The sequence below is a fragment of the Gorilla gorilla genome, chromosome 8, assembly GCF_029281585.2.
Source record: "Gorilla gorilla gorilla isolate KB3781 chromosome 8, NHGRI_mGorGor1-v2.1_pri, whole genome shotgun sequence".
Classification (NCBI taxonomy): Eukaryota; Metazoa; Chordata; class Mammalia; order Primates; family Hominidae; genus Gorilla; species Gorilla gorilla.
This window is the reverse complement of record NC_073232.2, coordinates 126,878,278-126,903,456: the sequence shown is the minus strand read 5'-3', so window position 1 is coordinate 126,903,456 and position 25,179 is coordinate 126,878,278. Positions and strand designations below refer to the sequence as shown.

The 25,179-nt window shown below is 40.3% G+C and overlaps 1 protein-coding gene across 15 annotated transcripts in view; it reads left to right on the top strand.

The window, feature by feature from the left end:
• The window catches only part of ABLIM1 (actin binding LIM protein 1), a 390,799-nt gene that overhangs the window by 219,169 nt on the left and 146,451 nt on the right, over nt 1-25,179 (top strand). For all 15 annotated transcript variants that reach the window (XM_019034674.4, XM_019034676.4, XM_019034678.4 and 12 more), the window contains exon 2: nt 771-905. In XM_019034674.4, the coding sequence (XP_018890219.1) occupies nt 771-905 (135 nt within the window). The remainder of the gene's footprint in view (nt 1-770; nt 906-25,179) is intronic.

The window sequence follows — 25,179 nt, the reverse complement described above, 5'->3', positions numbered from 1 at the left end:
ACCCTATAAATTCCCTGGGCCAATCCCCTTTGTTTTATGGGAAAGGAAACTGAGGTTCAGAGAGATCCATGTTGTTCCTAGTTTATTTTTAAAAAATTTACTGCCTGCAGTGTGTGTATCAGACACTATGCACATAATGGGAGGCTCATCGCAGGCCTGCAACAGGTTAGATGAGTTGCCATTTATGATCAGGAATGACCCTCTGGTAAAGCAGGCTAGAAACTGTTCAGCACATACTAATTAATAAGTAAAGAAACATTTACTGAGCACCTTTGGGGCATGAACATTCTGCTGTGTCCCAAGAAGCTGGGAGAAGGAGGGAGAAATACAACTGGTGAGACAAAAAGGATAAACTTTAAGAAATGGTCCCCATCTTCAAGGACCTACAGTCCACAGTGAACTCCTTCTGAAGGTGCCTTCTAAATCAATATAAAGACATATTACAAGTCCACATAACAAAATATTGAACTAAGCAAGATTGTGTATTCAATAGTTCAATGATGTCATCCTAGAGAAGTTTGGGAAGAAGGGAGAAGACAGCAGGCTCCATTGAGGAACACGCCTGGTGTTTTCCCCCCTGGACTGTCAAAGCCACAACTGTCTTATGGGTCTTTGTGTCTCCAGGATTATGACTTGGAGGGACTGCTCTGTTCACACTGTCGAATCAATCTCTGTGGCTCATTTGACACCAAAATTACAGAGATACCATGATGACCCCTTTTGCAGGAATGCTCTCTACTCACCTGGATCTTTTGTTGATTTTCTTTCAGTGGCCCACCCTCAGGACCCTCATCACCCATCAGAGAAGCCTGTCATTCACTGCCATAAATGTGGGGAGCCTTGCAAGGGTGAAGTGCTTCGGGTCCAGACCAAACATTTCCACATCAAGTGTTTCACCTGCAAAGGTATGGTGCCTCCAGCTTCGTGGCTCAGTGGCATGCCACGGTCGGGGCTTGCCTTGGGTCCAGCCCATCCCGTTAACTCCACATCGGGTCACTGGATGATAAGCGAATGCCCTCAGAAGCCCTGACATCATTTACTGCCAGTTTGGGATTCAGTTAGACTCTAGGGCGAGAACGAATCCTGCTAAAACCAGTGATTCATGGGCCTTTGGGTGCTCACTGAGGCCCCTTCTCCTGGAAGAAGGGACTAACACTGAGAACGAGCAGTAAAAAGGCCGGCTCACGCCTATAATCCCAGCACTTTGGGAGGCTGAGGCGGGTGGATCGCCTGAGGTCGAGAGTTCGAGACCAGCCTGGCCAACATAGTGAAACCCTGTCTCTACTAAGAATAAAAAAATTAGCTGGGTGCGGTGGTGGGCGCCTGTAATCCCAGCTACTCTGGAGGGCTGAGGCAGGAGAATCGCTTGAACCCAGGAGGCGGAGGTTGCAGTGAGCTGAGATTGTGTCATTGCACTCCAGCCTGAGCAACAAGAGTGAGACTCCGTCTTAAAAAAAAAAAAAAAAAAAAGAAAGAGCAGTAAAAATACAGTTCTGTGGTTTTTGCCTTATTTTTTCTTTTTCTCTGAAATGAAGAACTCCTACTACAAAGTAGCTTGTCCTAATACCCATTAGTTACAGGAGGCCTGGAAAGCTTGCAAGATTGGGTGCCAAGTCACTGTCTTCTGTGTGTGTGTGTGTGTGTGTGTGTGTGTGTGTGTGTGTGTGTGTGTGTTGAGATGTGAGAATTAAGCAAGAACACTTGGGAGACCTCTAAGCAGAAAAAGACCTGCCATCCAAGAAGCTACCAGTTTGGTGTTGATTTCCATTAACAAGCCTACCTTTTGGGGTTTACAAAGATTGGCATCTTTGTATGAAATATGCCAACCTGTTATTTCAGAGCCAGGGCATGGCCAACTGGGGAAAAACAGGAAGAAGAATGGTTTTGTGTGTTTGTTTGATAAATAGGTTACTTGGGCTGAGGGCATGTCTGGGTAGCTCAAGATGGGGTTCAAGGATGTCAGAGAAGGAAGGGAGGCGAGACTCGGAGTGCACTCTGTAGATTTACTCTGTGCCCTGCACGGGGTAAGGACCCTCATTCGTATGCCCTGCCTGTGGTACGCACCTTCATTTCTGGAAACTGGGTTTCATTTTGAGTGTCATACGTCACAAAGACTTAGCATTGTCATCCTAAGCCATCTATCCATGGCCACGGGGGCTCTTGGGTAGGTTCCAGTCTTCCTAGTGACCACGAAATACATGAATAAAGGAGGAGGGAGTGCTTTCCTGGAGTCCACAGCTGTTCCTTACACTGAGAGTAAAGTTTTCAGGAGAAAGAACACTAGCATGTGTAGCTAGGGTAAGAAGGTGGAAGGAGTAGAGGGCATGAGCTTAACTCCCTCAAATGAGCTCAATGCTCAGCGCATGACAAGCGTTACAAATGCTGTGTCCACATCTCAGAGAGGGATTATTTAATCCTCCTGAAAACCCCTGTGAGTAAGTATGATAAACCCCAGTTTTCACCCAACCCAAGATGGCCATGAGGAAATGTCAAGGTCACACCCAGGGTGCTGGGCTGTCACGTTGTGTGGCTTGAGTCCTGCCTTGCCATTAAGCAGCTGTCTGATTGTGGACAAGTTGCTTGTCTCTCTGTGGCTCAGTGTCCTTATCTGTAAAATGAGGACACTAGACCATATGAAACTTGTATCATCCCAGGTCTGAAGTTTGCAGATTCCAGATACCAGATAATTGTATATTAATATAGAACCCAATTAGAGCTTCTTAGGGGGTATGTCAGAGAAAAAATGTTTTCTAGTTATATCCAGTTTAGCTAACTTGGAGTCAGCATTGTATTTTTATTTTTTCTCATAAATTTATTGAGACATGGCTCAAAGGATAGATTTGGTATGAAATAAATACAATCCATAAATGACTGCAGCCACATATATTTTTTATTTTATTTATTCTATTTTATTATTTATTTGTTTATTTATTTGAGATGGAGTCTCACTCTGTTGCCAGGCTGGAGTGCAGTGGTGTGATCTCAGCTCACTGCAACCTCCGCCTCTTAGGTTCAAGCAATTCTCCTGGCTTGGCCTCCCAAGTAGCTGGGATTACAGGTACGTGCCACCGTGCCCAGCTAATTTTTGTGTGTGTGTGGTTTTTTTTTTTTTTTTAGCAGAGATGGGGTTTCATCATGTTGGCCAGGCTGGTCTCAGACTCCTAATCTCAAGGGATTCTCCTGCCTCAGCCTCCCAAAGTGCTGGGATTACAGGCGTGAGCCACTGCACCAAGCTCTCTATATATTTTATATTTCTACTTTGAAAGTATGAAGTAGTAGACTCAGATCTGGGCACTCACTGTTCAACACATCAAGGTATTTGAAGAGACATTCATTTATCCCCTGTGGGGTGAAAGCTCCTTGCTTTTTTTCTCTTTTAGTTTAATTCTATGGACCAAATGTAAATTCCTCATCTTGGAAAGTTGTATCATATGTCTTGTTTCATGCTATAAATGTGTTCTTGAAAAGTTGAGTTTTTGTTTAAATTAAATTCTATTTTAAGAATACTTGCTATCTGTAGGAATTATTTTTCAATTTAACAAAATGTTACTAAAATAAATGAGTCATCTATTCTTATAAATTTATATTTTCTCACACTTAATCTGGCAATGGCTACTATCTTGTGTCCCAACATTCTGGAATCACGCTTTTCTTTAATATCTGAAGAAAGTGGTTTAGGTTCCCCATGCCTTATACCGTAGGGAGTCTGTGACTTTTCCCAAGATTCTAGAGCAGCACTGTCATCACTGCTATAACTGTGGGGAGACTTGCAAGGGTGAAGTGCTTCAGGTAGAAATATCATGCAAGCTGGCACACGTTTACCTGTGTGACAAACCTGCACATCCTGCACATGCACCCCAAAACTTAAAAAATAAATTAAAAAAAATGCAAGCCACTTGTATAATTCTAAATATTCTAATAGCCATATTGAAAAGGTTAAAAGGGAAAGGTGTAGTTAATTTTCATTAAAACATTTTATTTAACCCTATCTAAAATATTATCATTTCAACAAGTAATATAAAAAGTATTGAGATACTTGACATTCTTTTTTTTCATGCTACCTTAACACATCTCAATTTAGACTAGACACATTTCTTTTTTTGTTTGTTTTTGTTTTTGTTTTGTTTTGTTTTGTTTGTTTGATACAGAGTCTCACTCTGTTGCCAGGCTGGAGTGCAATGGCGTGATCTCAGCTCACTGCAACCTCTGCCTTCCGGGTTCGAGGGATTCTCCTGCCTCAGCCTCCTGAGTAGCTGGGACTACAGGTGTGCACCTCCACACCCAGCTAATTTTTGTATTTTTTTTAGTAGAGATGAGTTTTCACCATGTTGGCCAGGATGGTCTCTATCTCTTGAACTTGTGATCCGCCTGCCTTGGCCTCCCAAAGCACGGGGATACAGGCATGAACCACTGCACCCGGCCGCACATTTCCTTTTTTTTTTTTTTTTTGAGATGGAGTTTCACTCTTGTTGCCCAGGCTGGAGTGTAGTGGAGTGATCTTGACTCACTGCAACCTCCACCTTCCGGGTTCAAGCGATTCTCCTATCTCAGCCTCCCGAGTAGCTGGGGTTACAGGGTTGTGCCACCACACCCAGCTAATTTTTTTTGTATTATTTGTAGACACGGGGTTTTACCATATTGACCAGGCTGGTCTTGAACTCCTGACCTCGGGTGATCCACCCACCTTGGCCTTCCAAAGTGCTGGGATTACAGGCGTGAGCCACTGTGCCTGGCCTGGACTAGACACATTTCAAATGGTCAGTAGCCACATGTGGTTAGTGGCTACTGTATTGGACAGCACAGTTCTAAAGATTCCTCAAGGTGTGCATTGCTGTGGTTCCCTCACTCCAAATTCTTGCCAGTGTCAAAGTCTTGGTCTCCTCCTGTGAGTGCTGTGCCTTTTTCATCGCTTCATCCCACACGTTTTTCCTCTCTCTCCTCTTACATAGTACCACTACCCCAAGGCAGCTGTTTTCAGCAGACTTACTGAGGGTCTAGGCTAATGGTGGGAGGTCACAGCACAGAATAGACACCAACTGCCCTCGTATTCTCAGGCCATCTCTGACACGAGACATTTCTCATTAGCTAGAGCCTTTTCTTTTCTTTTCATTTATTTTCTCTTTTTGTTTTTCTTTTCTTTCCTCCTTTCCTTTCTGTTTCTTCCCTTCTCATTCCATTCTATTTCTTTCCTTTTCCTTCCTTCCTTTCCCTTCCCTTCCCTTCTTTTCTTTTCTTGCATTCTTTCATTTCTTTCCTTCATTCTACAGCAGTTTTAGGTTTATGGGAGAATTGATCAGAAAGTACAAGCCAGGGCCATTTTTCAGACTTATTCCAAACCTCATCTGCACCATCTTGACCGGGCTTGCTCTCTCTCCAAAGACGCTTCTCTCTGCAAAGACCCTTCTCTCTCCATCCTAATCAGATCAGCACTCTGAATTTCCTTAGCGTCTTTACTTTTTATAAGTCCCAGCAGCAATAGCAGTCTTTTACCTGAGGAATGCTGTCTTCCTCGTAGCCCAAGTGACCCAATTGCAGCCAAGTCCTAAAACAACATTTTCGTTTTCTTCCTGTTTCACCTAGAGTGGCGATGTTCAGGTACTGAGCTGATGTCCTGGGACAGAGGATTTTGGGTGGGGAGCATGTGCCAAAACAAGCCTGGGCTTTTGGTCAAGACCTGGCTGAGTGCACAGGAGGCACATTCCAGTTTTGACTGTGACCTCGAGTCCAGCAAAGCTTTCTCCCTGGAATTCCCTTCCCTCCCTCCCACCTGCCTCTCCTTCACATGTATACCTTGTCGACAAAGCCTTCTATTTCTTGAGTGGGGGCAGAGGTTGATTTCCCCTAGAAAGAAAGGCCAAAGATGTAAATGCATTTGGGAATGAAAAGCAAGGATGAACTCTTTTTGCTAAAAATAGGTTTTGAAAAAAAGGAGAAAGGGGACACTGAACATTTTACACAAGAGCTAAACAAATATGAAGGTGGGAAAGGGTTGCGATGGAGGAGTTAGAGTTGATAGCACAAACTTAGATCAGTTTCAGACCCCATGACTTCACAGGTTTAGCTGTGACAAGGTAGGGATTGGTGAGCAGAAATTGTGTTGGTGAACTCATCTCACTTTCTAAAATGCCTGACATTGTGGGATCTGATGGTTCATGAGTTACTCATCCATTTACTACATGTTGTATTTTGTGATGGGGGGTCTCGCTGTGTTGCCCAGGCTGGTCTCAAACTCCTGAGCTCAAGTGATCCTGAGTAGATGGGAATACAGGCATGTGCCACCACGCCAGGCCCATTTACTAAATGTTAATTGAACACACACTCCATGCAGGACACTGTGCTAAGTGCTAATAATAGAGACAGCATACCAGGTTGTCAAGGAACTCCTGGGGTATTAGAGGAGACATACAATAAGCAACATTTATGAGACCAAGTAATAAGTCCTGTGATGGAGAGATGCATAGCATGCAGGCCAGGAGGGCCACAGGGGAGTTAGAATGGAGATGGGGAGAGCCACAGGTGGGAATAGTGTAAGGTAGTAGCAGGTGCAATAGAAAATAGAAGATTTAAGAGACAAAGTTAGGGTTGATAGAATTTGATGACTGAATGGGAGGAGTGAAGAGGGATCCACATGTCCAGCTGAGCTGCCTGGGTAGATAGATGGAGTTGCCACCAACTAAGAAAATACGGAAGCACCTTGCAGGGCAGTGCTGGAGAAAGATGAGTTCAGTTTGGGGTATATTGAGGTTGAGTAACATGGTACATCCAGAGTCCAGTAGGGCTCTGAGATAGTGGTCTATGTTGGGAAGAAGAATTCGGAAGCCTTTGACATGTGGATAATGGCTGAAGCTATATAATTGTGTGTGAAATTTCCCTGGGAAAGAGCAAAAGGCAGGAACTGAATACTGGAAGATGCCAGCATCTGAAGGAAGGAGAACCTAATTCCCATTTGTCACCTCAGAAAATGTACCCAGGTGGTAATTAGATGAAGAAAGTGGTTTAATTGATGGATGGATTCTGTAATTAAATGAAAAGCAGATCCCAAAAGCTTATGGTATTTCTTATAATAACCCAGTGGGAGTAGAACATGGCTGCAGGGTTCTGAGTGGAGCTATTCTATCTTCGGTATTCACTTTGTTTTTCATCCTTGTCCATTACAGCCTTCATCCCACTAACTTAAAGGAGTTGTTTTAATGTGATCTGTTCATTCTGTCATATCGTTCCAGTGATAGGTTTTTAATGTTTTACTTTGTCTGTATCATGGTTGTATTTTATGCTGTATTAGAGAATAAGAAACCTGAAAACAAAAGGGAAGCATTCATCTCTATTTGGATTTGAATGTGTTGGTATTTGTGCAGATTCTTCTCTGGGGGAATTGCTTCTAACAAAGGACAAATTAGCACTGTCTGGCATTTCTAAGTGTCTCTTTAAATGTGAATTATAGTTCATTTTAAGTATACGTGTTATATATTTTGTTCATTATTTTGATCTATAATTCATTATAACTATTGTCATTTATCATGAGCATTTTTCAGGGTAAGGACCAAGATCTATTTTTTTTTTTTTTTTGCCAGAAAGTTCTAGACCATTTAGAAAAGACCAAGGACCAAGGAGACTGCCCAGAGAATCAAGAAGATTGTTCAGCCAAATTGTCTGTTTTCAGTGATCCTTTCCTGGGCTGTCCCATATATAAAATCAACTACTCCCTATATCACATGTCCCTGCCTTATCTTTTTTCTTTTGCATCATTTAATACATTGTATTAATTTATCTTCACCTCCTACTAGAGAGTAAGCTCTTTGAGGGCAGAGATTTTTGTCTGTTTTGTTCACTATAAACCCAGTGCCTAGAACAATGCCTGATATGGCAGGTACTCATAAGGTGAACGAATGAATGAACAATAACCATATGTTTATTTAGAACTTGGTTATTCATAAATTTGTTTTGTTTTGTTTTGTTTTGAGACAGAGTCTCACTCTGTTGCCCAGGCTGGAGGGCAGTGGCACAATCTTGGCTCACTGCAACCTCCACCTCCCAGGTTCAAATGATTCCCCTGCCTCAGCCTCCCTAATAGCTGGGATTACAGGCACTCGCCACCATGCCCAGCTAATTTTTGTATTTTTAGTCGAGATGGGGTTTCACCATGTTGGCCAGGCTGGTCTGAAACTCCTGACCTCAGGTGATCCACCTGACTCTGCCTTCCAAAGGGCTGGGATTACAGGTATGGGCCACCGCACCCAGCCTGGTAAATGTTTTTAATGGCATAGCTAGTCACAAAGATTTATCAATTGCTTTACTATAATGTGTGTCTTCAAATGGCTACTAGACAGTAACATTATCTTCTGAAAAGAAAGAGTGCAAGTAAAGATATCTATCACAGATGACTGAGCTACAAGCCTGCCTGGCAGATACCACAGGTAAGGAAACATATGCTCAGGCAGTTCTTGGTTAAACTGTTGCTGCTGCTTAGTTTCACTCTGGTTTAGACCCTTAGCTTTCTCATCTGGGCTCAGAGGGACAGACTGGATATGGGTTGTTTTGGGGCAAAACTAGAAAACTGATGAAACACCAGAAAAATAGAAGTAGTTTCTTGCATTCTCCAAAAGCAGAGCTCATCCTTTTATTACCTATCTAGAGAATCTTAGTCATTCACAAACTGATTAAAAGGCAGGTTAACCAAAATGAGAGAAACATAAGTGTGATATAAATGTGCTCGCTTCTTATTGCAAGTGGGAACCCACTTTCATACTGTCTTTGTTTAGTAAAGGATGATCCTGAGTATTTTATTTTTTGAATTTGTTGCCATGTTGAAGTGTTACCTTGTCAAATAAATATAATTTAGTTTTTAAAACATTTAGGTTTTGAATTCCAAACTGGAACAGGGTAAGGTCTTGTAGTCTTTCCAAAATACACTGCTTACTGATTTTGACTCTTGTTGGGAGATAATTATCCATGAGTCTCTTGTGAGCTGAGGTGCTGATAACTTTTTGTTTTGAATTATCTTTTCAAGGTCATTTGCACAACAAACAGCCCTGGAAGATAGAAATAGTTTTTCCCTCCAGAGTCAAGGGCAGATTTGTTTGCTGTCTAGTACAATAAAGATAATGTCTGCCTCTGGAGGAAGTATTGGGCAGGTTTTCTTGCAGCTCATTATACAAGAGTGGGGCTTCCTAGGCTCAGGTTTCCTCAGCTCTTATACAAACCCACTGAGAGTGCAGCATCCAGCTAGCCTACTAATGTTGCCCCAAGGGATTTGGGGAGCATGGAGAAACCTGTAACAAATACAAAACTCATGCTGCCTGTTGTGCTGTGATTCTTTTGTTTCTGATCCAGGAGTTTCATGTCTTCTGCCAGTATCCATTGTACTGGAGCAGGTGAACTTGTTAGCTTGCAAGTATGGTAAAATCTCAGATTCTTTTACAGTTCTTGACAACTCTAAGGTCATGTCTATGAATGCTTATTTCTTGAGGAAAGGCATGCCAAAGTTCACCCAGCTTTATCAAGGAAGAACAAATTATCTAAGAAAATGATTAGTACAACCAAGGTTATGAGGCAGTTTGTACTATAGAAGGAAGAAAATTGAAATTTTCATCAATCATTTTAAAAATAAGCATTTCACCACTTATATTGCTGGTTCTTCTTATCTCCTGGCCCTGAACCATTGAGTACCCCATGCTCAGACCTCTTCTCCCTGTCTACTTCCTAGTGACCTCATCCAGTCTCATGGTTTAAACACCATCTGTTCCCTGACAATTCCCAAGTCTGTACTTCTCCTCTGCATTCCAGACTAGTATCTTCAACAGCCTTCTCAGCATTTCCAGTAGACATCTCAAACCAAACTCTCCTGATTACTAGCCCCATACCCACCCCAACCTTCTTCTTCAGCCTTCTAATTTCAGCAGATATCAAGACTTTCCTTCCACTTGCTCAGGTTAAGAGCCTTGGAGTCATTCTTAACTTCTCTTTTTCTCTCATGTGCCACAAATAATCCATCAACAAATCCTGATGGCCGCATCTTCATAGTATGTACAAAATCTGACCATTTATCATTATCCCAAAGATAACCACCCTGGTCCAAGCCACCATTACCTCTTGCCTGGATTAAGAATTTTAGCGGGTCTCTCTGCATCTGCCTTTACCCGCAGTCCCACCCCACTTTTCCCTCAGTTTATTTTCAATGCAACAGCTAAGATGATCCTTAAAAAAAGGTCAGATCCTGTCACCTTTCCCAAGAACTTCTCATCTTTTGGAATGAAATCCACAGACCTCAATTTGGCCTTCAAATCCCCTCCCCACTGTTACTCTCTGAGCTCATCTCCCACCATTTTCTTCCTGGTTCACTCTGCTGAATTCTGCTGTCCTTCCTGAACGTTCTTAAACAAACAAGTACCAAATAGCCTCAGCACCTTTGCACTTACTATTTCTTTGCCTTGACAAGCTCTTCACTCGGATATGTGTGCTTGGTGCCCTCCCATACCTCCTTTGGGTTTCTTCTCAAATGTCACTTATCAATAAGGCCATCCTTGACACCATCTGATATGTATATGTGTATATAACTGTGTATGTGTGTGCACATATATATGTATTTATATATTATATAAGTTATGTATGGTTTATTTGTGTATTGCCTGTGTCCCCTGACAAGAATGTAGGCACCAGTGGGGCAGGGAGTTTGTATTAGCAATTCTTAGGAAAAAAGCCAAACTTATAGGGGACACTCAATAATATTTATTGACTTGAATGATTGAAATGTTTATCATTGAGTGATATATGGGTTGAATATCCCCAATCCAAAAGTTTCAAATCTGAAATGCTCCAAAACTCTAAAACATTTTGAGGGCTAACAGGACACCCAAAGGAAGTGCTCATGGGAGTGTTTTGGATGTCGGATATTTGAATTAAGGATGTTCAACCAGGAAGTATGTAATGCAGATATTCCAAAATCTGAAAAAAATTCCAAAGTTTGAAATACTTCTGGTCTCAGGTGTTTCGGATAAGAGAGGATACCCTGTACTATTTATAGATAGTTATTTACAAATTATTAAATCCAGGTCGCTAAGACTTGGTTTCAGTTAATATTTTTGTTAAGTATGAGAAAGAAGAATTTTTTTTTTTGGTTCCCAGACACAGCATTTTTTCACACAGTGAGAAAGTATTCTCTCTTTAATCCTTTTTTTATCCTTCTAATTTCATGAAGCAGAATATCTTTATAACAAAGATAGAACAGCTTTCGGGCCCAGGGATTTTATCAGACAATGGTATCAAAGCTCAAATTTAATTATACCATTTAAAATTTGTTTCTACAGATTATATATAGAGGAAATGATAATTGGCTATTGACTTATGACAGTGGTATATATTTGCCTTTTTGAATAGTCATATTTAATAAACATAAACTGATTTTTTTTAAATTAAGGAAATAGAATAGGTAGATAAAAACTATGGCAAATAACAGTGAAGGTAGTATCTGAGTGAAACTGGGAAATTCCAAGAAACACCCATCCTGATGGCATGCTTGAATTTGCATCTGAAGTGATGAGGTCATTTTCAATGTAGTCTTCAGAGTCAACTTTACCATATTATAGCCATGACATCTATTGAGAAGTAGAAAAACTGCACTTACATAAATATAGTGAGACAGTTGAACTATTATGGTGAGATTGGTCTCCCACTAATTAGATCGAATTAGTGAAATTTGTATTGTAGTTGAAAAGTGTGATGTAAGAGTTGACTCTATGTTGGCCATGATTTTCTTCCATTTAATCTGAGAAGGGATTTTGATGGTGTCTAGAGAGGTATTCTAGACCAAGTGGGAGGCAGAGGACAAAAGGAGGGTTCCTTGATAAGATCAACCAAGACCAAATGAAATAAGCACCTTAAATTTTTTTTGTCCATATTAAACCCATGCAGAAGGGTTTGGAGTAGGCTTTCTCTGTGATGGAAGTGGCCTTCGGGGGTACCTTCAAATTGACTTCTTCATCCTTTCCCTGTAGGTCCCCAGCGTCCCACTATCTGCCATGAAAAGCCTGGGCAAGGCAAAGGGTGGATCTCACTTTCCTTCCAGGAGAGAGTATTTACAATGTACCTCAGCATCAGTGACAGGCTTTCTGCTATGCCTGCAGAACTAAAACTAAAACCCTGGGTTTCTCCTTATCCTTATTCACATTACAAGTAGCAGAACCTTTAGTGAGAAGTAGGGAGAACCTCAGTAGATATCATGTATCAGGAAATACTATGTATACAGTTTAAAAGCTAATTGGAGAGGGGTTAAACTTCTAAAACTCTTTAGTGCAGAGTTCATAAAGTGTGGACCAAGAAGAACCTAACCCAGAGTGACCAGACGCTGATTAATGGTTCACATTCCTGACCTCTCACCTCCAGTCTCACGGTCAGCATCTCCGTGGTTGGGGTCTAGCATTTTCAACCAGCTTCTTAAGTGAGTACCTCTTAGGTCACTCAGCAATGGGGGTGTGTTCTAAGAGACACATCATTAGGTCATTCCATTGTGTGTGAACATCATAGAGTCTACCTCCACAAACCTAGCTGGTATAGCCTACTGTACAGCTAGGCCATATGGTATAGCCTATTACTCCTAGGCTATGAAGCTGTATAGCATGTTACTGGACTGAATTTTGTAGGCAATTGTAACCCAATGGTAAGTATTTGTGTATCTAAACATATCTAAATATAGATCAGGTATAGTAAAAATATGGTATAAAAACTAAAAATGGTACACCAGTATAGGGCACTTACCATGAATGGAGCTTACAGGGCTGAAGTTGCTCTATGTGAGTCAGTGAGTGAGTGGGGAGTGACTGTGAAGGCCTAGGACATTACTGTACACTACTGTAGACTTTATCAACACTGTACACATAGACTATGCTACATTTATAAATAATGTTTTTCTTTACTAATAAATTAACCTTAGCTCCCTGTAATTTTTACTTTATAAACTTTATTTTTAAAAACTTTTTGACTCTTTTGTAAAACATTTAGCTTAAAACAAACTCTAAAAAAAGAACAAAGAAAGAGCCAGGCATGGTGGCACACATTTGTTGTCCCAGCTACTCAGGAGGCTGAGGCAGGAGGATCAAGTGAGCCCAGTAGCTCAAGGCTGTAATGGACTATGATCGCACCTGTGATTAGCCACTACACTCCAGCTTGGGCAACATACCAAGCCCCTCTCTCTCTCTCTGTCTCTTTTTTTTTTTGAGACAGAGTCTCACTCTATTGCCCAGGCTGGAGTGCAGTGGTGTGATCTTGGCTCACTGCAATCTCTGCCTCCCAGGTTCAAGTAATTCTCATACCTCAGCCTCCCAAGTAGCTGGGATTACAGGTGTGCACCACCATACCTAGCTAATTTTTGTATTTTTAGGAGAGACAGGTTTCACCATGCTGGCCAGGCTGGTCTCAAACTTCTGACCTCAGGTGATCTACCTGCCTCAGCCTCCCACAGTTCTGGGATTATAGGCATGAGCCACTGTGCCCAGCAAAGACCCTGTCTCTTAAAAAAAAAAAAAACACACACACACACACAGACACACACACGCATTGTACAGCTATACAAAAAATTTTCTTTTTTAATATCCTTGTTCTATAAGCTTTTCTCTATCTTTAAAATTTGTGTTTTTAAAACTTTTAGAACTTTTTTTGTTAAACTAAGACATAAATGTACACATTATCCTAGGCCAAGTCGTCACTAGGTGATAGGAATTTTTCAGCTCCATTATGATCTTATGAGACCATCATTGTACAGGCAATCTGTTGTTGACTGAAATATCATTATGCGGTACATAAATTAAATATTCCAAGGTTGAGAACCACTGCTTTGTTGGACATAGGGCAGGAAGTTTCTAGCTTGAATTGGTAGTGGGGTGATGGAGGGGGGAAAAATATAGGTCCATGAAAAGGACAAAAGAAAGAGTATTTCAGGCCAGACGCGGTGACTCATGCCTGTAATCCCGATACTTTGGAAGGCCGAGGCTGGTGGATCACTTGAGGTCAGGAGTTTGAGACCAGCCTGGCCAACTTGATGAAACCCCATCTCTACATCTCTACTAAAAATACAAAAAAATTAGCCAGGCACGGTGGTTCCCTCCTGTAGTCCCAGCTACTCAGGAGGCTGAGGAAGGAGAATTGCTTGAACTGTGGAGGTGGAGGTTGCAGTGAGCTGAGATAGCACCATTGCACTCCAGCCTGGGAGACAGAGCAAGACTCTATCTCAAAAAAAAAAAAAAAAAAAGAAAGAAAAAGAAAAAAAGAAGAGTATTTCAGCTACCTGTTCCATTCCATCTAGATAAAGGTTCTCTGATCATGGCCTTTGTGGCCTAGGAAATTCCCTGGAATTGGGCTTTTTTTTCAAAACAGCCTCATTAAATGTAGAATGTAGGTAAGAAACACTCAACTAAAGAATAGACAGAACTCATGCTCTATCCTTACCTGACTGGCTATGGGGAGATGGGAAACGTCCTGGTACCCAGGTGTGCCCTGTGATTCTGGGGAGGAGCAAAGGAGCAAGAGTGAGAAACTCCCTATCGTACAATTTTTCTGCACCCAGAAGTTCAAAGCTGAAAATTGAAATCAAATGATCATCAATGATGAAAACCCTGGTTAAGCTAGGGGCATAGCATAAATTCTGAGTGCTCAGGCACTCAAAAATAAGTTATACATAATCAAGTTATATACAGATGTGATCTCTGCCTTCATAGGGATATTAATCAGACATTCAAATGGTCATATAAATATGATGGGTTGAAAGGTATACATAACACGGTACCTACCCCTGAAGAACCTGTGAGCTGGAGAGCAAGGTGCTTACTAGTGGAAGCATAGCTGGTAGCAGGACAGGTGCAGGTGAGCGGTTCAGATGCCAGGTGCCAGTGAATCAGAGACCACTTAGAGCTCAGTCTCATTGGTCTGGGGGTGTTGCCAAGCAGGAAACAAGATTTGAACATAAACCTCCAGAAAACTGAATAGCCTTCCCAGGACTAAAGAGGGGAGCATGGTAGGCATAGTCAGGTGTGGGGGCTGCCTTGTTCAGGGCAGTGGGTGGTGAGGACACAGGTGTGGCTAGAGTTGACAGTTACCTTAATTTGAACAAGCAAACTTCCTACTAGAGATAAATGGAACCGTGATGCTCCTATTGTCATTGAAAAGATGGCACTTTAAACATTAATTAGAATAACATTATTCCCTTTCAAAAATGGAAGTAGTTTTATATGTTATTTATAGCCATATTATTTTAAAGAGAATTCTGAACACTGGGCATCTGTGGAAAATTAAAAAAAAATCAGATCATGTAAGCTCTTCTTTCAGGGTAGCATCAGCAGAAATCCTTATATAGAATAGAATGATATTTTGATAGAGTCTGTTACCACTTAGCAGTGTGAGTCTTAACTATGTGTAGAGGGTGTGGGAAATGATATCTTTTGATAGCTTCTTTAATCCCTTGCTCCTCTATCTGTAATTTTCAATCCATCAAGACAGCCCATGGATATCAAAAGTGTTGCTAAAGTGTTAATCTAAAGCTATTAGAAAATAGAGATTACAACAATGAGTTGGAATACATTTTTCAAGAATTAGCCTTTTTAAAAGATTGTGTTCTATGAAAGGCTTGGGAAAAGTATCCCATCTCCAATCGTACTTTCCATTTTTGCCATTTTAGGCTAAGATGTTTACCAGGTCAGGATCATTCTATGTAGGACGTGTGAACTTATAAAGTGCATGGATATTTGTAGAGTAAAATGGATGAAGATGGGGGTAGGCAGTTGAAGATACAGATTAAGGGTTTTCTGTGTTTCATTTTTTTAGGTAAAATTGTATTATCTAATTCCTAACGTATAAGAACTAACTATATATCATTTCTGAAATGGAGTTTTGGAAAGTAGTTAAAATGATGAGTTTGGACTTCCTTTCATTGCTTGTAATCCCTGGGATTTCACCTAGATATTTAGGTCAGGAAAATAGCATGATCATCTTGTCCATATCCGCAAGGATGAGTGTGCTGGCTGTCCTGGATAGATGTGCCATTTATTCTATCATAAATATTTCTGAACCAAATAGATAGAATAGCTCTCTTCCGGAGCCTGCTCTCATTTGCAATTGCCTTCAAGGTTAGAGTTTATGTAACCCACATCTCTTAGTACATGTAAAACAAATGCTTTCCCATTTTGTCCTCAGATGGAAAAGAGTTGATCATTGATTTCCTTAAAAGAACCCATGATACACTTAAAGACCATCATTACCCTGACTTCTTTTTCTTTGGTCTAATCCTATCTACTTTTTTAAAGTGCTCCTTCCCAACCCTTTAATTATTCCTGTTGTTACCCTGTAATCCCATTCTCGTTTCTTCTCATTCACCTTAAACCGTGGTGCACTTAACTAGCCACAGTCTTGTTCTCTGTAATCAGGGCCTTCTTAGTATAGCTAAACACAAAGTAGAGCATAGCCCAGCGCTATACACGGCATATGTGAATGGAAATTGTGTTAGGTTATTGAGTTGTGGTCAATTTCAGTTGCTCAAAGAGTTGAGAAGAGCCTTAAGAGACTAGAGAAGTTGGAAGATGAGTGAAGTTTCTACCTTGGCACCACTATTTTGATGCCAATTGGGTAGTTTCAGGGGCAAAGATGGAATTACTGGCTTAAAGTCATGCAGAAATGCCCTTTACCTGATGCTATGCCAGAGGAACTTGGCTCTGGACACAGGGTCCAGACACCAGCCTGATTTAAAGTAGTATGAAATAGGGGGTTAAGAAAAATAATTGTTCATCTCTGTAAGTATTGTGGAAGACATAAAGCATAAGAAGTGGTCTTTGCCTTCAGTAAGCTTGCAGTCGAGACGAGGAGACAATCATAGTGACAGTGGATGGAGTATCACAAGAGATCATATTAAAGGCCAGATGTCAATCATTGTTTTGTGTCTCAAGGATGCAGAGGCCTGGGGGACTGGAGGAGGCTGTCAGCTTTGCCATGAGGGTGAACCTGAGAGGGGCTGGGAGCCTGGGTGAAGTTGGCATCACCAGAGTGGTGAAAAGAATGTCAGTGGGGTGCTGAGGAGATTGACTGGAGTAAAGTGCTGGTGTTTGGGAAGAGTCAGATGAATGTTTGGAAGATGTGGGGGGCTTACATGCAAGATCAAAGCGTTTGGCAAAGTAGAGCAGGAAAACCTGTTGATGAAAGCATCGTCTTTACCATATTGATTTGGAAGAGGTAAGCAGGGGAGATCGGGCAGGGGAGCAACTAGAGAAAAAGAGCCCATTAGGAGGGATAATAGACCCCATGCTAATGATTTCCTGTAGTTGCTGACAAAAAATGGTGTTTGTGCCTTTGTTTTTTTATAAGGTCAGTTTATAGACACACATATAGCTATGGCTGGGGCTGTCTCTTGTGCCTGGAGTTTATAAAAGGCAAAGATACATGACCTTTTATGTATCTTGTCATCCATGTATGTATGGTCGTGTATCTGGAGACTAAAAAAGGGAAAGGAATAGTAGAGAATGTAGACCTTAATAAAACTTACCTTTGAGTCCAAAATTTAAATGCGTGGCCTAGTTTGAAATGTAATTCCCTGGGGTTAGCAAGGTCGTTCCTATTAAGCATAGCCAGCCATTCATTTCTTTCTTGTGCATATTTTCAGCCCTAATGCCTGATATTAAAGTAATCTGTGCTATGGTAGAAGACTTTAATACTTATTTTTCTGTTATGGGCCAAATCTTAGAAAGCAAAAAAAAACTGAGTGAGAATATTTATTTCTGGATGATATCATTGTTTCTTGAGCTGTTTATAATTAATATTGTTTGCACATGAAGTTCTACAACAGGTTAAACAACAAGCTTACTGTGCAGTCAAAGATTTTATTAATAAATAGAGGTTTCAAAATGATTTCTTTCCAATCAAGGCTCTTTACTTAATATTGTAAATTCAAACTCTGAATTAAATACAAACTCTCAAATGCCTGGCTGTGGGGCCTGTTTTATCATCTGGTTGAGCTTGTAACTATCATCTTTCCCAGAAATGATAATTGAGTTTGATGTGCATTTAGAAGTTAATGTGAAACACTCTTAAAATATGTTTTCTGAGGCTTAGTATTTGCTTTCAGAACAATGCATTAGCAAAAGATATTTCTAGTGGGAAGCTGCCCCCTCACATTATTGTTGATGAGTCTCTGCTCAGCTATTTTGAGCTCTGGGCTACAGTGGATGGTACTTTTGAGCTGCCGTGTGTGGTACTTTCAGCTACACTGCTCTGGGTTTCAGAGCAAAAATGGATTAACTCGGATCCCATACTGTAATGGAATTTTTGGTGGTTTGAGAAGACATTTTGTCATAGTCTACTTTTGTATTCTCTAGGAAGATAGGGTTTGATGAATAGACTAACATCTTGGATGAAATAAAACTTTAAAAAAATTTAGTTGGAGGACAGAGGCAGAAGATGGGAAGGATATGGTATTCGCAGTGCTAATTGGGGTGAAGTGTTTGAGAGTTCTGTACCCTGCGTTTGCTCCAGCCCAGCTCTAGCACATGACAGCCTAGGAAGGTGCAGGGATGGTGTAGTCAGGCAGAAAGGAACAGGACTTTCTTTTCTTTTCTTTTCTTTTTTCTTAATTTTGACTTTTACTTTAGATTCGGTGGGTACATGTGCAGGTTTGCTACATGGGTGTATTGTGTGGTGCTGAGGGTTAGGGTACGATTGAAACCATCACCCAGGTAATAAGCATAGTACCCAATAGGTAGCTTTTCTACCTTTCCCTGCCTGCTTCCCCACCCTTGCATTCCCCAGTGTCCATTGTTCCCATCTTTATGTCCATATGTACCCACAGTTTAGCTCCCAATTATAAGTGAGAACATGCAGTATTTGGTTTTCTGTTTCTGCATTAGTTCGCTTAGGATAATGGACTCCAGCTACATCCATGTTGCTACGGAGGACATGATTTCATTCTCTTTTATGGCTGCATAGTATTCACCGTGTATATGTACCACATTTTCCTTATTCAATCTGCCATTGACAGGCACTTAGATGGATTCCGTGTCTTTACTGTTGTAAACAGGGCTGTGATGAACAGACGAGTACACGTGTCTTTTGGTGGAACAATTTATTTTTCTTAGGCTATATCCCCAGTGATGGTATTGCTGGATTGAATGGCAGTTCCATTTTTAGTTCTTTGAAAAGTCTCCAAACTGCTTTCCACAGTGACTTAACAAATTTACATTCCCACCAACAGTATATATATATATATATATATTTATATATATGTGTGTGTGTGTGTGTGTGTATGTGTATGTGTGTGTGTGTGCGTGTGCGTGTGTGTGTTCCCTTTTCTCCACAGCCTTGGAGCATCTGTTTTTTTTGTTTGTTTGTTGTTGTCTCTTTTTGACTTTTTAGTAATAGCTGTTTGGACTGATGTGATATGGTATCTGGTTGTGGTTTTGATTTGCATTTCTCTGATGATTAGTGATGTTGAGCATTTTTTCATATGTCTGTTGGCTTCTTGCATATCTTCTTTTAAGAAGACATGTTTTTTGGCCACTTTTTAATGGAGTTATTTGTGTTTTGCTTGTAGAATTAAATTCCTTATAGATTCTGTATAATAGACTTTTGTTGGATGCACAGTTTGCAAATATTTTCTCCCATTCTGTAGGTTGTCTGTTTACTCTGTTGATAGTTTGTTTTGCTGTGCAGAAGCTCTTTAGTTTAATTAGATCCCACTTGTCAATTTTTGTTTTTGTTGTAATTGCTTTTAAGGAGTTAGTCATAAATTCTTTGCCAAGGACGATGTCCAGAAGGGTATTTCTTAGGTTTTCTTCCAGAATTTTTGTAGTTTTAGGTCTTACCCTTAAGCCTTTAATCTATCTTGAGTTAATTTTTGTATATGGTGATAGGTAGGGGCCTAGTTTCATTCTTCTGCATATGGATAGCCAGTTATCCCAGCACTGTTTATTGAATAGAGAGTCCTTTCCTCCATTGCTTATTTTTGTCTACTTTGTTGAAGATTAGCTGGTAGTAGGTATGTAACTTCATTTCTGGGTTCTCCATTCTGTTCCATTGGTCTATGTGTTTCTTTTTGTACCAGTACCATGCTCTTTTGGTTACTGTAGCCTTGTAGTATAGTTTGAAGTCAGATAATGTGATGCCTCTAGCTTTGTTCCTTTTGCTTAGGATTGCTTTGGTTATTCAGGCTCTTTTTTGGTTCCATATGAATTTTAGAATAGATTTTTATAATTCTATGAAAAATGATGTTGGTAGTTTCATAAGAATAGCATTGAATCTGTAGATTGCTTTGGGCAGTATAGCCATTTTAACAAGTTTGGTTCTTCCAATCCATGAGCATGGAATGTGTTTTTTGTTTGTTGCATCATCTATGATTTCTTTCAGTAGTGTTTCATTCTCCTTGTAGACATCTTGCACCTCTTCGGTTAGATGGATTCCTCGGTGTTTTTGTGTGTGTGGCTATTGTAAATGGGATTGAATTCTTGACTTGGCTCTCAGCTTGAACTTTCTTGGTGTGTAGAAATTATACTGGTTTTTGTATATTTATTTTGTACCTGAAACTTTATTGAAATCATGTGTCAGTTCTAGGAGCCTTTTGGTGGAGTCTTTAGGGTTTTCCAGGTATAGAATCATATCATCAGCAAAGAGAGACCGTTTGACGACTTTTTTTCCTATTTGGATGCCTTTTCTTTCTTTCTCTTGCCTAATTGCTCTGGCTAGGACTTCCAGTTCTATGGAGTGGTGAGAGTTGTCATCCTTGTTTTGTTCCAGTTCTTAATGGAAATGCTTCCAGCTTTTGCCTCTTCAGTATGATATTGGCTGTGAGTTTGTCTTAGACAACTCTTATTATTTTGAAGTATGTGGAACAGGATTTTGGCCTAAGGGTAAATTAGTACATCTAGAGCACATGGCCCTCATCACTGGAAATGAGGAGGGTGTAAGAGAGGTCCCGGAACTTTCATGGGGCAAATTCAGAAGGGCTCCTTCTTCCCTGAGAAGAGCTGACCACCTGGCAGCATGCTAGATGGGTTTTCCTAGAAAAGAGAAGAAAGGACCCACCCAAGGCTACTGGCACCCCAATTAAAATGCTCATGTTGCTCAAAACTGAATTGAAAACATTGATCATGTTTGCTTAGCATCCCCCTCTCTCTCTTACTGGTAAAAATTGATTAAAACCTGTATGAGAGCAGTAGCACAAGAAAGATATGTTCAGTCTACTGATATGGATGAAGAAAATGTCTTTGACATTTTGCCCCCAAAACCCACCATTGGGTAGAGTTTTAGGTATGACCCATTCTCTTAAATGTTTGGCAGTATGAACTAGTGAACAGGCAGATGGAGTGTTGCTGCAGTGAATTTGTTGGAACATAAAATATTACTACCGTTTTTAGAAGGTTGAAGAAATAGTTGCTACTGCAGCCCTGTTCATGCCATTAAAATACTGTTCTGTTTTCACCCTTGTTGGACACCCCCATACTTTGTTCCCCTCCTGTTCCATGGTATTTTTACTACATGGGCAGCTCCTGTTACTTTTTTAAAAAGATTTCAGCTTTTAAAATATGCCTGTTACTAATTTTGCAACTTTTATATAAAATTTCTTGGATGTACATGTTCTTCTTTAGTAGTTGATTGTATTCAGTGGTTTCTAGAGAATGAATTCCAGAGCATAGCATCCACAAGGCACAGGACTTTTTATAGCCAGGCTTTGGTGGTGGCAAAAAAGGGCAGGATTGAGTTGGCACCTTGAGTGGGGAATGTTTTAAATAATTGATCAGAAGAAAGCAATTAATCTCTTTCACTAGAAGCCCTATTTTTTAATGAAAGGAATCTATGCTTTTCCCTGGGCGTATGTTAACTGTCAGCTAAAGACTAATGGAGCACCCAAAGTAAAAATCTAAATATACCCTACTGAAGTTTGACTTTACTAATTGAGATGTTTGTGATCATTTAGATGTGAAAGTTTTGCTTTGTACCACCAGTGAAGAGCATTTGCTAAGTTGTTAATATCAAACAGACCAAAATTTTGTTAAAAAAAAATAATGTTCACCTTTAGATATTTTTGGTTAAAAAGAGTAATGCCTTTGTCAGAGTATAATTTTCAAAAAGTATAGGACTCTTATACAAATCTGAAATGAGCATGTATCAAAGATTTATTCAACTTATTAATGACAGAACCAGCAGGATGTTAAAGTTGGTTCCAAGGAGAAATAAAGTTGGGTTGGCTGGGTGCCATGGTTCATGCCTATATTCCCAACACTTTGGGAGGCCAAGGCAGGAAGATCACTTGAGGCCGAGAGTTCAAGACCAGCCTGTGTAACATAGCAAGAAACCAGCCTGTGTATACAAAAAAATTAAAAATTAGCTGGGCCTGGTGGCACATGCCTATAGTCCTAAGATACTTGGGAGGCTAGGGCAGGAGGTTTCCTTGCACCCAGGAGTTGAAGGCTGCAGTGAGTTATGATCATGCCACTGTACTCCATGCTGGGCAACAGAGCAAGACCTTGTCTAAAAAAATATATATATAATATTATATATATATAATATTATATATTATATATAATATTATATATATATAATATTATATATTATATATAATATTATATATATAATATTATATATTATATATATTATATTATATAATATTATATAATATATATTATATATAATATATATTATATATATATTATATATAATATATATTATATAATATTATATAATATAATATATATAATATATAATATTAAAATAAAGGAGTGGGTTATAAAGGCATTCAAAAAGGAATGTCAGAATAAGATGGCTGGGCTAGATGTCAAACTGATTCATGGTTCAACACGATGATAAAACCAGACAGAAGTCATCTGCATCTCTACTGGACAAGAATAAAAAAGTTAACATTAACTTCTAAAGTCTGGGCCTTTCATCAATAGGGAAGGGCTTGTCCAACACCGATCTAGTCCCCCCGGATAATGAAATAATCCTTGTATGAGCTGTGAAACAATGCCCCAGTATGCCATTTAAAGAACATGCCTTCTTCCCTTTACCTTGTTTACAAGTTTTGGATAATTTTTCTTAACATTACTGTGATTAAAGGTGAACTTCTATTTATATGAGGAACCTAGAGGAGTTAAATTCATGGAGATAGAAAGTAGAATGGGGTTGCCCAGGGCTGGAGGAAGAGGGAATAGGGATTTTAATGGGTGCAGAGTTTCAGTTTTGCAAGATGAAAAGAGTTCTGTGGATGGATAGCAGTGATGGTTGCACAACAATGTGAATGTATCTAATGCCACTGACCTGTACACTTAAAAATGATTAAGATGGTAAATTTTTTGTTATATGCATTTTGTCACAATTAAAAATAAAATTACAAAATGGACTGATGCGTGGGTATATGAAGAAAAAATTAATAATTCTTTACCCTCCTGAGAGAACCAATTTAATGGTTCTGTTTATGTTAACTCACTTTACCTAGTTCATAAAAACATAACTAGACTTATCTAAAAATGGGATTTTTAAAATCGTTTACTCTGTGACATTTGTTCTTTTCACTGAACAATATATCACAGACAGATCAATGTCTGCAACATAGAGGGCTGTCAATATCCACAATCCAGAGGGCTAAATTCATTCTTTTTAATACCAGCTCCATAGACTGGACATAGCATAATTTATTCAACTATTTTTCTACTAATGAAAGTTTAGATTGTTTCCTGTTGTTTTTCTTTTCCTGCCAATACAAATGTTGTTAAAAAAAAATTGTTTTACTACAGCAGAGCCATGCTGAAGGCCAGGTTTTGAGTAGTGATAGCAAGAAGGCAGAGGAGGGAATGGATCAAAGAAACACCTCATTGGGCCAGGAGCAGTGTCTCACGTCTGTAATAACAGTACTTTGGGAGGCTGAGGTGGGCGGATCACCTGTGGTCAGGAGTTCAAGACCAGCCTGGCCAACGTGGTGAAACCCCATCTCTACTAAAAATACAAAAATTAGCCAGGCGTGGTGACAGGGACCTGTAATCCCAGCTACTCGGGAGGCTGAGACAGGAGAATCGCTTGAACCCAGGAGGCAGAGGTTGCAGTGAGCTGAGATCATGCCACTGCACTCCAGCCTGGGCAACAAAGAGTGAAACTCCATCTCAAAAAAAAAAAAAAAAAAAAAGAGAGAAAGAAAAAGAAACACCTCATTGGGGAAATGGGTTGGATTTGGGTCCAGTTGAAGATGTTGATGTTGGCTGGGCGTGGTGGCTGATACCTGTAATCCCAGCATTTTGGGAGGCCGAGTTGGGCAGATCACCTGAGGTTACGAGTTCAACACCAGCCTCACCAACATGGTGAAACCCCATCTCTACTAAAAATACAAAATTAGCCAGGTGTGGTGGCACATGCCTGTAATCCCAGCTACTCGGGAGGCTGAGGCAGGAGAATCGCTTGAACTGGGGAGGTGGAGGTTGTAGTGAGCCGAGATCGTGCCATTGCACTCCAGCCTGGACAGCAAGAGCGAAACTCCATCTCAAAAAAAAAAAAAAAAAAAAAAACCAGAAAATGTTGATGTTGATGTAAGAGTTGGAGAATGGATACAGCTACCATTTTGATGAGAAAGGGAATAGAAAAAGAACAGCAGAAGGTTTTATGGGGGATGGCAGAGAAACTGTGAGGAAAGGGTGTGTTTGGAAAATGCTGGGCTTGAGAGAGGCATGGGGGTCTGCCTGTGCCCAGCACACAGCTACAAATCAGGGTCTAAAACTTGGGGAAGACATCACAGAGAGAGATCATTAATTTGAGCATCCCTCGCATAAAGTTATAGTTGAGGTTGTGAGAGTGAATGAGATCTGTTCCCAGGGAGGCCTTACATCATAGAGGGAGGAGATGACACACATAGGAGTGACCTGCATTTAGGGGCCTGGCCGCTGAGACTGAGAAGGAGTAGACAGAGGAGGAGAAACAGGAAAGTAAAGCCTGGGGAGGCAAGAGAGGGAAGAGTCTGAAATGATGTGACAGCTGGTCCATTCTCAGGAAATGTACTGGCATCCTAGGTCCCCCTTCTCACTGCTTGTTGCATATGCCTTTAGGAACACCTGCCTCTGGGAGTCACATCAAACACTGGTTTCCTTGTATAAACCACCAGAAATAATGGTGTGGTTTGTAAGCCACCTTGAGCACTACGTTAAGGAAAAAGCCAAATCAAATCATAATAAGGCACAG